At 34.9% G+C, this 16,116-nt stretch overlaps 1 protein-coding gene across 1 annotated transcript in view; it reads left to right on the top strand.

The window, feature by feature from the left end:
• Nucleotides 1-14,526, top strand: part of LOC141388521 (nose resistant to fluoxetine protein 6-like) — a 64,172-nt gene extending 49,646 nt beyond the window's left edge. The window contains exons 7-12 of the mRNA XM_073958441.1: nucleotides 2,239-2,318; nucleotides 2,390-2,503; nucleotides 9,564-9,925; nucleotides 13,840-13,982; nucleotides 14,042-14,150; nucleotides 14,225-14,526. Of these exons, the coding sequence (XP_073814542.1) occupies nucleotides 2,239-2,318; nucleotides 2,390-2,503; nucleotides 9,564-9,925; nucleotides 13,840-13,982; nucleotides 14,042-14,150; nucleotides 14,225-14,289 (873 nt within the window). The 3' untranslated portion in view covers nucleotides 14,290-14,526. The remainder of the gene's footprint in view (nucleotides 1-2,238; nucleotides 2,319-2,389; nucleotides 2,504-9,563; nucleotides 9,926-13,839; nucleotides 13,983-14,041; nucleotides 14,151-14,224) is intronic.
• The last annotated feature ends 1,590 nt before the right edge of the window (nucleotides 14,527-16,116 follow it).

The raw sequence follows: 16,116 nt of genomic DNA, 5'->3' as shown, positions 1-16,116 counted from the left end.
AATCAGCGTTCCAAATTTGTGCTAAGGCGAGTAAATCGATCTACAAAATTTGACATTTCGTGTGAGAACAATATTTTTTTTTACAAAAACAGGGGGTTAATATGTACATACGTTATTTTAGGATGTTTCGGTCAAATCGGATAATTGAAATTTTGTGTTGGAGTGAGTCGATATAATCCACATTCGAACCTGCTGTAGGTCTCGAAAAAATCGGATTGGACTTTGCTCTAGATTTTAGGGAAACATTTTGAAGTCTGGTGTTCAAAGGAAGCTTGGACAAAATATTGCGAGATCCAAAATTTGGACCAAATCTGTTGATCTCTTCGAGAGTTCTAATGGGCACGAGCCAGACAGACGGACAAACTGGGATAAATCGACTCCAAATTGTTTGACATATGATTAGTCTAAGAACATTATTTCGATGAGGTACATTTTTATCGTTACCCTAATGGTTGCGGGTTCAATATCACGGTGCTCTTGAACCAACGTTAAATGAATGGAGCTTACAACTGGGAAGTTTTTGTGGATTCTGAAACAGCAATGTTCATAGATGAGAAAAATCCCAAAACAAGAAAAAATCGCTGGAGGGAATTAGGGTTTTTTGTTAGGTTTTCACGATTTGCTTCAAAACAGTAAGTCTTGTCGAAATGGGACTACAGAAAATCGTATAGCTGTGAAAATTCTTTACAAGATGGGGATTCGTAATTTTTTTACTCGGTTGTACCATTTTTGAGATATATAAGCTTAAGTTGGGAAATTGTAGTCCTGACATTGTTTTATAAGGAGACGATACAGTCAGTGAATTGTTTACATTTGAACTTCTATATCTCAGAAATGGTAAAACCTACGAAAATATCATATAAGAACAATATTGTAGAGCATTTGCACTGCTATAACATTTTCTTTAGTTCCATTTTGATAAGGCTTGTGGTTTCCCAGCAAATTTTTGTTTTTCTTCTTTTATTTAAAGTTGGTCCAAGAGCACCGTAATATACAATACAAATAACAGCGGATTTTAATACAATACCATATAACGAAAGTTTGAGCATTAATTTCGTTTACGGTTGATTTCAGCTACAAATTTGTTACTGATAGGAAAAAAATTCAGATGGGCACACTATTTATAATAGATATTATCACTTTATTATGCACAACAAGACATTTTTCTCCATTATTTTATCCCACTGTTTAGTTGATATAAAATAGGAATACAACATTTTTATTAAGGCAGTAATACAATTTTCTAACTGCTTTTCGAGATATACTCCACGGAAAACCTTTGACATGTCGTATATATTGTCCAATAGACATTTCATTTTATGTACTTCTAACCCGCACAATACTGAATTTGTAAATATTTTGAACACAAAATGAGTTTAAAGCCTCAAGACCTTTATATTTATTACAGAATTCCAAAACACTGGCATGGCATAAAGAAGGAATTCAGTTTCACTGGAACTTTCTCTAAAAAGAGTATTCAAACAAAAAAAAAAAATTAATATTTCTTAGACAACTTGATGACAAAGTACATTTTCAGTACAGAACCTTCAGAACAATATCAGTTATCATTTGAAATTTTAAAAACAAAAATTATTTTATAGAATAAATGGTAATAATTTGATAAGTAGCTCAAAAATTGTAGTCGACCAAACCAAATTACAACCAATTCGGTGGTAAAATTGGACAAATATCTTAAAAATTCTTTCAAATGACGACGCGTCATTTTGTATGGGTGCTATACGAAAGCGTGGACCTACATAGCCCGCTTTCAATACCAAAAGTCCTACGTACATATAATAGATTTTCACAAAATGTCATCCACCTACGTAAATCCGTTCGGACGCTAGAGTGCTTACCACAGACGGACAGACATGACTATATCGATGTAGAATTGCACGCTGATCAAGAATATATAGTTTGTGGGGTCGGAACAATATCTGAACGATGTCCCATTCAAAAACCTATAAAATTTGGAACAAAATCTTAAAGATTTTGTTCCGAAATTGTTCCGATGTGTTGGACATCAGACATTTGGTTTGCTGGGTATTCAATTGGTCTTGGCACAAATAAAGGTTATAATTATTCAGTATGCATTAAAAGTTGTTTAAATAGGTGAGAATAGATGGTAAAAATTTGTGTTTTAAATTTGTATTCTTTATGGAGAAGAATTCGTTACCGAGACGTTTTTTACCGAGAAGTTTGACTGTATACTCTATTTAATGTCTTTTTCTCTTCTAGTGTATTCAGCAAACCTGGTACTTGGCTGCAGACATGCAATTGTTGGCATTGTATCTTATGATCATAATTATCACAGCAAAGTATGCCCGCGCAGCTGTAAAAGTTAACTTTATAAAAATAACAATGATATCTATTAAAACATTTATTTCAGATATAAAAAAAGCAAAAAATATTTGTATACACTAATGGCTCTATGTTCACTAATTATCCCCGGTGTGATTACCTACTATTTCAAATTGGATGCATTTTCCCGGGTACATCCAGAGTAAGTAGACTATTTTGTATAGGTTTATAACTTTATTTCATTTTTTGCAAATCTCAAAAATACCACCACATAGCCCTTACTTATCCCCTTAAAAAGTTCCCTCGCCGAATGCACACAAGATTTTTTGCACTTATTTATTTTATGCTTTCCATTATGATGGCAATTTGTTATTAAATAAGCCATTTGCTGTTGAAATTCAATATGATAACTTTTCAACATCATTCTGTATAGGCCTAGTACAGAATTTTGTCCAAATCGCGATTATTAAGCGTGTATTTTAACTTAAATAAATCTTTATTCAAAAAATTTAAATCAAAATATTAAAAAGAAAGTCTAGTCCAGTCTTTGGAAATCTTTGTCGGTGCGGGAACTGTTTTCACCCGATAGGACTAAAGAACGCTTTTCCATTATCACTGACAATATTCCACGCATGGTACCGACGCACAGTGGAAAAAGTACCGATCTGCAGAAAATCAAAAAATTTACTTGAAACGCTAGTACAGTATTGAACTAGAGTGTTGACTGTACTCAATGTAAACGTTGATAACTTGGAAACGAGTTGAGATTTTTTTTTTTTGAAATTCTGAAAACATTTTATAGGCTGAAAAGTTGTCTTTAAGGTGGCATACAAAAATATTCCGTTTATAGTACCGTTATACTAAAATTTTGCACGAAACAAAAGATGGGCATTTTTAAATTAAGCAATAAAAATGATGCACCACCATAATCGATTAATAATTCTCAAAATTTTCGCTTTTTATGTCATTTTGGCAACCAGAATGGTGGATTAATTGGTTCCCTATCTTTTTCAGTAGTTTTGTCATTGATTCTGACAGAAAGAATAATGTTCCTGACCTAATTTTGGCATAGTAGTAATTAGTGTCCCTTTGTAGGCAAGTTGGCTAGAAATTTCTAGTTTTTAAAATTATTTTCCAAAAAATTATTTCAATTGGATAATGAGGCTAAAATCTTCAAAATTAGCAAAATCGAGCGGCTCCTTCCTATGGGGGTCATAGCAAAAAGTGGACCTGTACCTCTGTCGGATTATTTCAAAATTAGCAAAATGCAAAATTTCAGCCATTTCAGTTGGATGAGTCGGCTAAAATCGTTAAAATTACATAAATCGGGAGGTACCGATTTACCAATACCAAAATATACATATATAAACAAGTAAGAACGGCGTTAAGTTCGGCCGGGCCGAACTTGTTATACCCTCCACCACAAGTTGTATTGAAGTAAAATGGTTTAATTAGTTTACTTTCGTGTATGAAGAAGACAATACTAAATTTCAGAAACTTCTGTAAAACAATGTGAGGCACTATTCTATGAGGGCTATTTCAAAACGTCGATCCATACCGACAAATTTCTGACAGAAAGTTTTTAGGCTCAAAGAAGACTAAATTTCCAAATTTCCTATATTTCGGTAAGAGAATGTGGCTAAAACCTAAAACCTATACTGATAATACTCCTCTGGAATATTTTATAACTCTAGGAAGACGAAATAACGATTTTCAGCCATTTCGGTTGGATATTGACATCACAATCTTCAGTATTACGAAAATCGGCAGGTACCGTTCTATGGGGACTATAACGAAACGTGGACCTATACCGACGAATTTTAGTCAGAAATGGGGCAATATAAAAGCGTGGACCTGTACAGACATAAATCTGGCGAACAGTTTTATATCACATTGAAGACTAAATACCAAATTTCAGCCATTTTGATGGAATATTGAAGACACAACCTTCAAAATACGAAAAATCGGGAGGTACCTTTCCATGGGGGCTATATGAAGGCGTGGACCTATACCGACAAATTTAAAGTAGAAGTTTGAGTACCCCCAGCGAAGTCTAAATACCAAATTTCAGCCATTTCGGTGGAATACTGAGGCCACAACGTTCAAAATACCGAAAATCGGGAGGTACCGTTCGTTAGACCGATACCGACAAAGTTCTGGGGGAAAGTTTTATACCACCAACGTAGACTAAGTACCAAATTTCAGCCATTTCGGTGTGATAATGAAGCTAAAACCTTCAAAATACCGAAAATCGAGTGGTACCGTTCTATGGGGGCTATATGAAGGTGTGGACCGATACCGACAAAATTCTGGGGGAAAGTTTTATACCCCCAAAGAAGAGTACGTACTAAATTTCAGCCATTTTGGTAGGATAATAGAGCTAAAACCTTAAAAATACCGATAATCGAAAGGTACCGTTCTATGGGGGCTATATCAAAACGTGGACCGATATATCCCATTTTCAATACCAACCATCCTGCAAGTAATAAAAACTTCTGTACCAAATTTTGACTCTCTATCTTTAAAATTGCGAGCTGTATCTTGATTTCAACAGACAGACAGACGGACATGGTCAAATCGACATAGAATTTTATGCTGATCAATAATATATATACTTTATAGGGTCTCCGACGAATATTTCGATGTGTTACAAACGGAATGACAAATTTAATTATACCCTCCATATGGTGGAGGGTATAAAAATACAACACGACTAAAAATATCAATATTTGAAGTAAAATTGTCAAACTAAAGCTATTCTTATCATAATTATGGATAAACATACAAGTAAACATCGACTTTTATTTTCTGCATGCTACATCTGAATTTTTCCCACTGTGCGACATGGTATTTTATTGATTACACCGCACAGTGTCCCATTTTACGAAAAACCTGGCCAAAACTCTAAAAATGAATGGATTTTGACCTAACCTTTGGTTCTTATGTTTATTGGGTCGCTGAATTTATTTTTGATATTATTTAACCCCCAGGCGGTCTTTAAGGGGTCTTTTTGGTCCCTCCTCCTATAAAATGTGATCTTATCGGATCAAAATATTCTACAAATTTGTTCGCCATCAATTTCTACTATAGGTCCTAGAATACACCAAATCTCTATATCTTACCTAAACTCCAGAAGTATGCAAAATTATAAACACATTTTAGGGTTAACGACGTAATTTATATGGGTTTTGGCAAAATTGTCATACAAAGCATCATTTTAGAAGAATGGCATCAAAGACAAAAATGTTTTCCGCTAAATTTATAAGTCATTAAAGAAATGAAATCTCTATTTCCATTACATACAAAGAAAATATCGGTATCAATTTTGCCAAATTACCAAGAAACTAAAATAGGGTTGCAAGCTTCTATCATTTCTACAGTTTTGGAAATGTTTGAGTTAAGATCACTTGGAATCCTTGCACTTTAGGTGTATAATGTCTTTGGCAACTTTACTGACAAGAATGCGAGGTATATTTTTCTTAAAAAAACAAGTAAAAAAGTATCAGTCGGCTTTGCCGACAAAGATATACCCTCAGCCTGTGTATATTGAAACAATTTTTTTTTCCAAAAAACGCATGTATTTAGGGAGTTTTAAGAATTTTGGGCGTTTGAACTGACAAAAATGTTGATTAGGATTTAATATCAAAAGTTTTGCGGAGGAGATACTAAAAAGAATGGATCTCCAGCCACTACATATGGTACCATAGGGGTTTTTTTAGAACTTCAGGGATGTTTGCTCAAGAAGTATGAACTTGCCCCTGAAACAACTTTTACCATCGCAATTGAGGTAGCAATGCAAGTTGCTTCAACAAAAATTAAAGCGATTCGAAAGCAGGTCTTAAAGTGAACATGTATCTGAAATTTTGAGTGGGAGGTACCGGATGGAGTGGACAAATATAGTCCATATTTGAACCTGATCTATATCTGGTAGATATATTAGGATGTGTAAAGTATGTGCCACTCTATTCAAGAGTTATCGTACGCACAATTTTTCCGAACATTTTTGAACTTTTGTGAGGGAGGTACCTGAAGGAGTGGACCGATATGGCTTATCATCGAACTTAAACTATGTTTGGACAAAATATTACTAAGGCCAAACTTTGGACCGAATCGGCAGACCTGTTCGAGAGTTTTTTTGCCCTCCAACCTCCTCACACGGTGTCATAGGGTTTTTTTTGCAACTTTCAGGCTATTATCTCAGGAAGTATGGACTTGCCCCTGATGAAACTTATACCGTCGTATGGAGGGCAGTGAATACAAGTTGCTAAAGCAAAAATCAAAGCGATTCGAGAGATGTTCCTAAACTGAACTTTTCCAAAATTTTGTGTGGGAGGTACCCGACGGAGTGGACCGATTGAGTCCATATTAAAACCTGATCTAAGTCTGGTACACGCTCCACGATGGGCAAAGTATGGACCAAATCGGTTACACCCTTCAAGAGTTATCGTGCGTACAAATTTTCCGAACATTTTCGAACTTTTGTGGGGGAGGTACCGGAAGGAGTGGACCGATATAGCTCATCTTCGAACTTAAACTAAGTTTGGACAAAATATTACGAAAGCCAAAATTTGAACCGAATCGGTTCATCCCTTCGAGAGTTATCGTGCGCTCCAGCCAGCCAGACAGACAGACAGACGGACGGACATTGCTCAATCGACTCCAAATTGTCTGAAACACATTTCGTCCAAACATACTTGGGGTCTAAAACCATTATTTCGATGAGGCACATTTTGCCCGTATGAAAGTGTATATACCCTTCATAGCCTAAAGGCTGAGGGTATAATTAACTCTCGTGCGAGTCATAAAAGGGGTCTTTTTGGTCCCTTTTTCTAAAAATCTTTAAAATCTCCTATAAAATTTAATGGAATCAGACCAAAATATTCTAGAAATTTGTTCGCCATAAAATTTTACTATAGGTCTTAGAATACATCAAAACTCTAAATTATAACTAAACGCCAGAAAGTGACCCTATCCTATATTCTGACATTCTGAATCAAAGAAAATCTGTACATATCTGCAAGACAAAATATCACATAAAAACGAAAAGTGCAAATATGTGCAGGATGTTTCGATGGGAATTAATAAAAAACTCTTCCCTTTTTATGAAATGATAAGTTACACAGTCCAACTCGATCTTACTCGTAACTATTTTCATAATTTATTGTGAAAATTGATCTTGGAAAAAATTAACAAGTACGGACATCAATTATTAAAGAACGCACAATTCTTTGGCGACACTGGACATCTTAAATACGTTTCACATACCTTTCATTACAATTACAAAAAGAAAATATTTAATAACCGTTGTTTATTTTGCATATTATCATAGATTTATAAACAACTTAAATATTGAAAAAAAATTCCAAATAGGGTCACTTCGACCTGCTTTTATACCCACTTGTTAAACAAGAAATGTATATATTTTTTCATAACTACACGCACTGGGATCCTATAAACAATATCTGACCCTTTTTAGTGTAAATTGATAAATTTCGTTTTTCGATTTTTGGCCAGGTTTTTTGGAAAATCGGACACTGTGCACCGTCTGACAATTCTTAAAGAATTTTGTTACACTTGAACTGGACTATATACGTTCGAAAGTATAGGTAAAGTGGAGTATAATGGTAATTTAATTTTTCGTTTTCTCATCGTTTTGACCTTTTAGAGGTCAAACAAATTTCAAAGGTCAACATTTTTCAAAAAAATATTTTAAATACTATTTTATTAGTGGAAAAGATTTGGCATTGTTCGCCAAGGGGTAAGGCAGGGAATACTATAGTTTCGATCCACGCCACTGGATCTCATCAGTTCCCTTGTTTCTTGTTTGTGGATATTCTCCACCGAAGTTATTTTTCAATAACTTCTTCAACAAGAAACTTTTTATACCCAAACATCAATCGTCAGCTCGAAGTATAAAGGTAAGCAAAGAAAAAAGTTCAATGAGAAGTTTTTCCTTGGCAACCTCATACAACTCCGACGAAAGTGTCTGCGAAAACAATTCAAACCTCTTCCACTTGTATGTGTCGTCGAATTTTGACGAATGCACACACCAAAATTTTGGTTGGTCTGCTTTACAGCAAAAACAACACACGTCGTGCCAGTGTCTTCAATTTGAAGCATTGTGGCGTTTTTTATTGGGATAGCGTTTGCAATTTTGTTTTTTCAAAATAGTCTGGCTTAATCCCATTGTTGTTGTTTTAATATTTTAAAACAACTATTTTATTAGTGGAAAAGATTTGGCATTGCTCGCCAAGGGGTAAGGCAGGGAAAACTATAGTGCCTTACCCCTTGGCGAACAATGCCAAATCTTTTCCACTAATAAAATAGTTGTTTTAAAATATTAAAACAACAACAATGGGATTAAGCCAGACTATTTTGAAAAAACAAAATTGCAAACGCTATCCCAATAAAAAAACGCCACAATGCTTCATATTTTAAATACTTGTACTCGTCGTACGATGCTGGTATTGGTGTCATATTAAAGAGGAGAGTTTTGGTTTTATATAATAATTACAAATTATTGCATTCCAGGATAAAAAGGACATTAAAAATATTCTTGAAAAATTAAATCAAAAGTGAGCATTTTGGCAGGCGCATATCTTCTAAACCGCGAAGAATTTTAATTTGCTCATGTCGGCAAAGTTGTAGCTCTTGTCATAAAGAACAGTAATTGTGGACAAATGAAATTCACCAAACCTCATTTTCAAGGTCAAAATCGTTAAGGTCAAACCCATAGAAAAAGTTATAGAAGACGATGAAGATGAGGTTTGGTGGATTTCATGTGTCCAGAATTTATATTCTTTATGACAAGAGCTACAACTTTGCCTCCATGAGCAAATTAAAATACTTCGCGGTTTAGAAGATATGCGCCTGCCAAAAATGCTCACTTTTGATTTAATATTTCAAGAATATTTTTAATGTCCTTTTTATCCTGGAATGCAATAATTTGTATTTTTTTTTTTTCCAGGAATGCAATAACTTATAATTATTATATAAAGTCTATACTCTCCTCTTTAATATGACACCAATACCAGCATTGTACGACGAGTACTAGTATTTAAAATATTTTTTTTGAAAAATGTTGACCTTTGAAATTTGTTTGACCTCTAAAAGGTTTAAACGATGAGAAAACGAAAAATTAAAAATGTCATTTACTTGCCTATACTTTCAAACGTGTAATTTTGGCTATCGGACAGTGTTATATGTAGATCTAACGTACAGCCGTATTTATTAATTATGTTAATTTTTGTTTTATTTTGCAGATACTATCGCTATTACTATTTTCAAAATACCGAAACATTAAACAAAATCTACTTCCCTACTTATGGTAATCTAGGGGGTTACTTTGTAGGTATAATATGTGCAGAAATTTACGCAAAATCTCCCACATTTCAAGAATTAAAGAAACAATGTGAAAAATACAAGAATGTCCTAAAAATTCAAGTACTATATTTGGTGGCAATGCACATAGTAGGCTTTGGAACTTTATCATCCGGCCTTCTATTTTATTTTCAAAAGCCCGAGGAAGGGTCTATCTGGCCTGCTCTTTATTCGTCAGTTTATCGCAATTTTTGGGTAATTTTTTGCGGAATTACCATAATAACTATGGCGTTAAAATTTGGATGTAAGTATAAAAAATCTTTAAATGTATTTTTTTAATGTGTTGTGTTACCTCCTGATTACACATCACGGTGCTCTTGAAGCAAATTTAAGTGGAAAGTGCTTACACCTGGGAAGTTTTTGTGGATTCTGAAACTAAAATGTTCATAGATGAAAAAAATCAAAAAACAAACAAAAAAAAATCGCCGAAGCGCTTTTTAAATAAATCGCGATTCATGTTGACATTTTTAAGGGTCTTTAAGTTTTCACAATTTTGCTTAGAAACCGCAAGTCCTATCGAAATGGGACTAAAGAAAATGCTGTAACTATGAAAATTCTCTACAAGACTGACTTTCATGATAACTTCGTAGTTTTTACCGTTATTGAAATACAGATGTTCAAATTAGGACAATGGATTGACTGTATCGCATCTTTATATTACAATGCTATGCACAGGGCAACTTAACAAGAATTAAATGAAAACCGCAAGTCCTTTCGAAATGCGACTAAAAAATATGTTGTAGCTGTAAAAATTCTCTACAAGATTTACTTTCGTAATTTATTCCTACATTGTACCATTTTTGAGAGATATAAGTTTAAGTTGGGAAATTGCAGTCATAACATTGTTTTATAGGGAGGCGATACTGTTAATCCATTGTAGATAATTTTAATAGTACAGCATGTTCTTTAGTCACATTCCGATATGACTTGCGGTTTCCAAGCAAAATCGTAAAAACCTAAAAAACCCCTTAAATATGTCAACATGAATCGCGAATTATTTAAAAAGCGCTCCGGCATTTTTTTTTATTTTCTCATCTATGAACATTGTAGTTTCAGAATTCACAAACAAATTCCTTTCCAATTTTAGTATTAAAATCGCCTGGAATAATCATGGGCAGGACTCCCAATCGCGATTCAAGTTGAAATTTTTAAGGGGTTTTTAAGTTTTCACAATTTTGCTTAGAAACCGCAAGTCCTATCGAAATGGGACTAAAGAAGATGCTGTAACTATGAAAATTCTCTACAAGACTGACTTTTATGATAACTTCGTAGTTTTTACCGTTATTGAAATACAGAAGTTCAAATTAGGACAATGGATTGACTGTATCGCATCTTTATATTACAATGCTATGCACAGGGCACCTTAACAAGAATTAAATGAAAACCGCAAGTCCTTTCGAAATGCGACTAAAAAATATGTTGTAGCTGTAAAAATTCTCTACAAGATTTACTTTCGTAATCTATTCCTACGTTGTACCATTTTTGAGAGATATAAGTTTAAGTTGGGAAATTGCAGTCATAACATTGTTTTATAGGGAGGCGATACAGTTAATCCATTGTCATAATTTGAACTTCTATATCTTAATAACGCTAAAAACTACAAAATATCGTAACCATCACTTTTGTAGATAATATGTCAACATGAATCGCGAATTATTTAAAAAGCGCTCCGGCATTTTTTTTATTTTCTCATCTATGAACATTGTAGTTTCAGAATTCACAAAAAAATTACTTTCCAATTTTAGTATTAAAATCGCCTGGAATAATCATGGGCAGGACTCCGGTTATATGTTTTTTAACTGTACATACATACATATATTCAGGGAAGTACGCGGGCCCCAGTTGAGCCAAAACTACTCTGGTTTATCGTTGCTGCTAACGCTCCCCAGCTGCGATATCTGGGGATTTACTAGTACGTCCATGTAAATGTTATTTAAACCTGCTTGATATGCATATTGATCTAGAGTTTCTTTACTGTATCGTTGGACCTCTCCCTCTAGAGCGTGGATATCCTTCAAGATGTGCCTGAAGGTGTCGGGCCTACCCTCTAGATGGTGATTGGGATGGCTCTCACGATAACACCCGAGCAAGTACTGCAACGAAATCATATCATTGTGTTGCTGTACTGGAAGAGTCTTTGCCACCTCATGTAAAGGGTCCACTGAAAACTTGAGGAGGCACCTTTTTGCTGTTCTCAGGGCTGCATTCTGACAGGCAATTCCAATTAGTATCACATCCCGTGGGCCAGATTGCAGCAGAATAGCTTACCACAGAGCGACATATCGCCAAGTGCTGCCGGCTAGGGATTTGGGGACCTTGTTGCTACTTTTCAGTTTGTCGCAGATAGCTGTGGCGTGCGAGCACGACTTGAACGTGGTATCGAATTTGACCCCTAGAATTTTGGGGCAGTTTGTGGTCGATTCTGCTACCGTGGACCACGACATTCAACTCTCTTCCAAACTGCGCCGTCCATTTGTTGAACAGAGTGGCTGTGAAATTGGCATATTCTCCGAGTGACGGCTGTTATAAAGCTTTTTTCGAACAAAACAGGCGTTTATATCTTTATTAGTCTGTGATGTATGTAATAGTATGGCGATAAAATTAGTGAGGAACAAAATAATATGCCATTTTGGTTATGTAGTCTGACATTAAAGTTTCTTTAAGATATATACATACATATGTGCTTAATGTACAGGTAAAGGAGGTAAAGGAGCTCTTGCATCCCGCTGTCTTCCAAACGCTGTGAAAGTTTCGTATGAAAGTTTCAACATGTGGCTTGAGAGCGGTGCGATTCTCTAACTCATTTTTTGAATTACCGACATTTGTCGGTGCAATTAAAATGCTTATAATTTCGGTAGTTAACGATATTATTCGGTAAGTTAGCGATCAATAAAAAGTAGTTGTAAAGTTCTACCGACATCAACAGTGTTGTCAACTTTTATTTGAACCTTTCATTCATAATTTTTCGTTTTAATGTTACCGATTTTTGTCGGTAACTCAAAAAATGAGTTTGGGAATCGCACTACTGGGCTCTTGAGCCGTGTCTGTGTGAACACACACAATCTAAATTGTGGCGTGTTTCAACGTTACGCTCACCACCGATCATTTTCTTTGTTTTAGCAATGAATTAACGCACATGATGTTTATCTACCCAGCAAACCAAATGTCTGATATCCGACACATCGGAACAATTTCGGAATCAAAATCGTTCAGATTTCGTTCCGATTTCTTAGCGATTTTTCGTAAAGGATTTCGTGCAGATATCGTTCCAATTTCGGAGAGAATGTCGGAATTAAATTTCCCTTCGAATATGCTACTACTTTCTTCCGATTTCGGTACGTATTCGGATCGATATGTCGGAAACAAATTTCACTTCGCATAGCAACCACCTTTTGTATATATCTAAAAAGCAAAATTTTAGTCTGTTGTCTAAAGACAAAAAAAATTCGCATATACAATTTTTAAATATTTTAAATATAAATGCAACATATAAAAATTCAACCTAGTGTTGACTCAAATATAACTACAAAATGATAACAACAGTGCAACTCATTAGATGCGTTTGAAATTTAGAATCTTCCAATAAAAAACATAACAAAGAAAAATTAATCAAGCGTCAGAAATTTTTTCATTCGATATTCATACGATATTACTCCAAAAAAATCTTTACAAAGATTCGGAAGATACCTCCGGTTTTTATACGACATTATTCCGAAATCGTTCAGAAGTCTGTACGAATATTCGGAGGAATTTCCCAAGGATTTTCTGTCGATTTCGTTCCGAATTCTGACCGAATTCGATCCGATTTCGCTCCGACATTTCGTTCCGAAATTATGTCAACCACTTCATACAACTTTCGTTAAGATGTCGTTACGATTTCGGATCAGAAATCGGACGTATCGTCAGAATTTTGTGCCGATTTCGGTACGATTGGTTTGCTGGGTAGAGAGGGAGAGAAGTTCTCGTGTGTGTACCCAACACAAACAAAGTGGTTGCATTTGTTGTCATTATAGGTCCACGTTTTTAGATAGTCCCCATAGAATTATACCTTTGAAAATGTCGAAATTTCAAGGTTTTAGTCGCATTATCCTATATGATTGATATCAAAATAGTCAACGTTTTTTATTGTCTTGCATTTATTCTTATGTCTTTTTCCAGGGCTTGCCTATGATATTACTAACATGAGTGCCTTTCGCGTATTGGGTAGACTAACATTCCAAATGTATATGTGGCACGTGAACATTATAAGACTAATGTTTGGATATATCCGTCAACCCATTTATATCACCGAATTCTACGTGGTATGTATATTTCAAAACAAAACAAAACACGTGTGTTAATTAAATACACATTTTAACAGGTCGGCCAAGTCGTTTTGTCTTACGTATTATCGGCAATTGTGGCTCTCATTGTGGCATTATTTGTGGAATATCCAATTACTAATATTATAAATTCCATATTCAAAAGAGGTTAGTCATTAAAGGATAATAGCGGGAGCGTTTTACACAAGAGATATACACCTTAACTTATTTTATACTTTTAGTCGTAAAAGGCGGAAGAAGAAAAGAAGAAGCTGGCGAAATGAAAATTAAAATTTCTGGCACCTAAGACAATAATGAGGCGACAACAGTGGCAGACGCAAGGTTTCATTGACAGCATACTCAGGAAATATGTATGTCGCTGGCCCTAACAAATGTACTATGTACCTTTTATGGATTGTTTATGTGTTGAATTTGTCATAGTGTGTTTTTGGAACAAGATACACGATATGTATATACGAGTTTATAATGTTATTAAATAAAAATTAATATAATTACTTTCATTATTATAAAATTCCTTCCCTTATAATTTGTCTTTTTCAATTTGAAAATCCGTTGTACAGCAACTTGGATCAATAGGAACCGTTATATGGGGGTTTTATTTATGTATGTACATATATAATTATAACTAGACATCGGATTTTGCATATTTGCATATTTTTTTTATTAAAGATACGAAGATTCTGATTGGACTAGAGTTTGGGAATTGCCGACTTTTTTTATTCCCGGGACTATGGAAAATCGAATCCGTGGGGCATAGACGTGACAGAGAGTAAGCAAACATGAAGTACTTACTCCCTTTATGTGTAGTTGTGTCGTTAGTTATCTCTTTGGAAAAATATTAGGGGTAAAATACAAAAGGGTCAAAAAGCAATATCAAACATCTTAAAAGACGTTGCGCCAAAATCTTGAAAGAACCAATAATTCATATACGGCATAAGGCAGCTGTTCAAGAATATCTATATGTATGCAATCAAAATCCAATTATTCCTGACTAATTTGCGGAGGTTATATAAAATATATGTTTCGCACTACCATCCTAGCAAAGCTTCCTTGATATCAAAGAGTGCTGTCCGATTATATTTTTATGGTATGTTGTTCTTATGTTTCGAAGAGCGTGTTAATAATAGAACAAATCCGTTTATAGCGAATTTTTATACGGCTGACCTTTTGAGTACACGACTTCACAATTGCAACACGGTGGCAACAATGATTAGAGGCGTACTTATATGAACATTGATACCATAGTTATTACTGGCTTCCAATCCTAATATACTCCATTTTCCACTTATACATTATACAGTTTTTAATATTGCATACAATAATTTTGGAGAATACAACAATTCGAATAGATCACAGCTTTTATATCTTAGCAAATTAATATTCTTCAAGAACACCATCAATAAAAATATGGACATACGGCGTTAAGATCGGCTGGGCCGAACGTGTTATGCCCTCCACCACGAGTTGTATTGAAGTAAAATCGAACATCTCTCATCTCCTGGCGTGCCATATCAGATCGCATAATTACTGCAAGATTCCGGAGCAACATCAAAAAAAGTGTCTCCATCATACAATGTTACGCTCCGACAGAGGATGCTGACTCCTCAATAAAAGACGAGTTCTACAACCAACTGATCGCAACACTGCGAAACATCCCTAATCGCGACATTTTTGTGCTCATCGGAGACTTTAATGCAAAAATCGGAACCGAAAATAAGGGCATTGCGCACGTAATAGGAAAACACGGCCTAGGCTTAAAGAACAACAACGGTGATCGTCTAATAGATCTCTGCCAAATCTTCGACCTCATAATAGGTGGGTCTATATTTCCCCACAAAAACATACACAAATACACGTGGACATCCCCAAATAATCAAACCCGTAATCAAATCGATCACTTATGCATCAGTCGTAAATGGAGAGGGTCGTTACAGGACGTGCGCACAAAGCGAGGAGCAGATATGGACACAGACCACGAACTTTTAGTTGGCACTATTAAAATAAAGCTTCGTCGAAATTATAAAGATAAATCGAAAAAGATAGAGAGGCAACTCGATGTGAAGGTACTCAACAATCATATTCAGAAAAGAGAGACGGTCAGTGAACTCTTGGA

This window comes from Musca autumnalis, unplaced genomic scaffold (assembly GCF_047663935.1).
Source record: "Musca autumnalis isolate F117 unplaced genomic scaffold, ASM4766393v1 scaffold_1, whole genome shotgun sequence".
NCBI classification, from domain to species: Eukaryota; Metazoa; Arthropoda; class Insecta; order Diptera; family Muscidae; genus Musca; species Musca autumnalis.
Note: the sequence above shows the minus strand (reverse complement) of the source record. Positions and strands in the feature narration are given on the sequence as shown.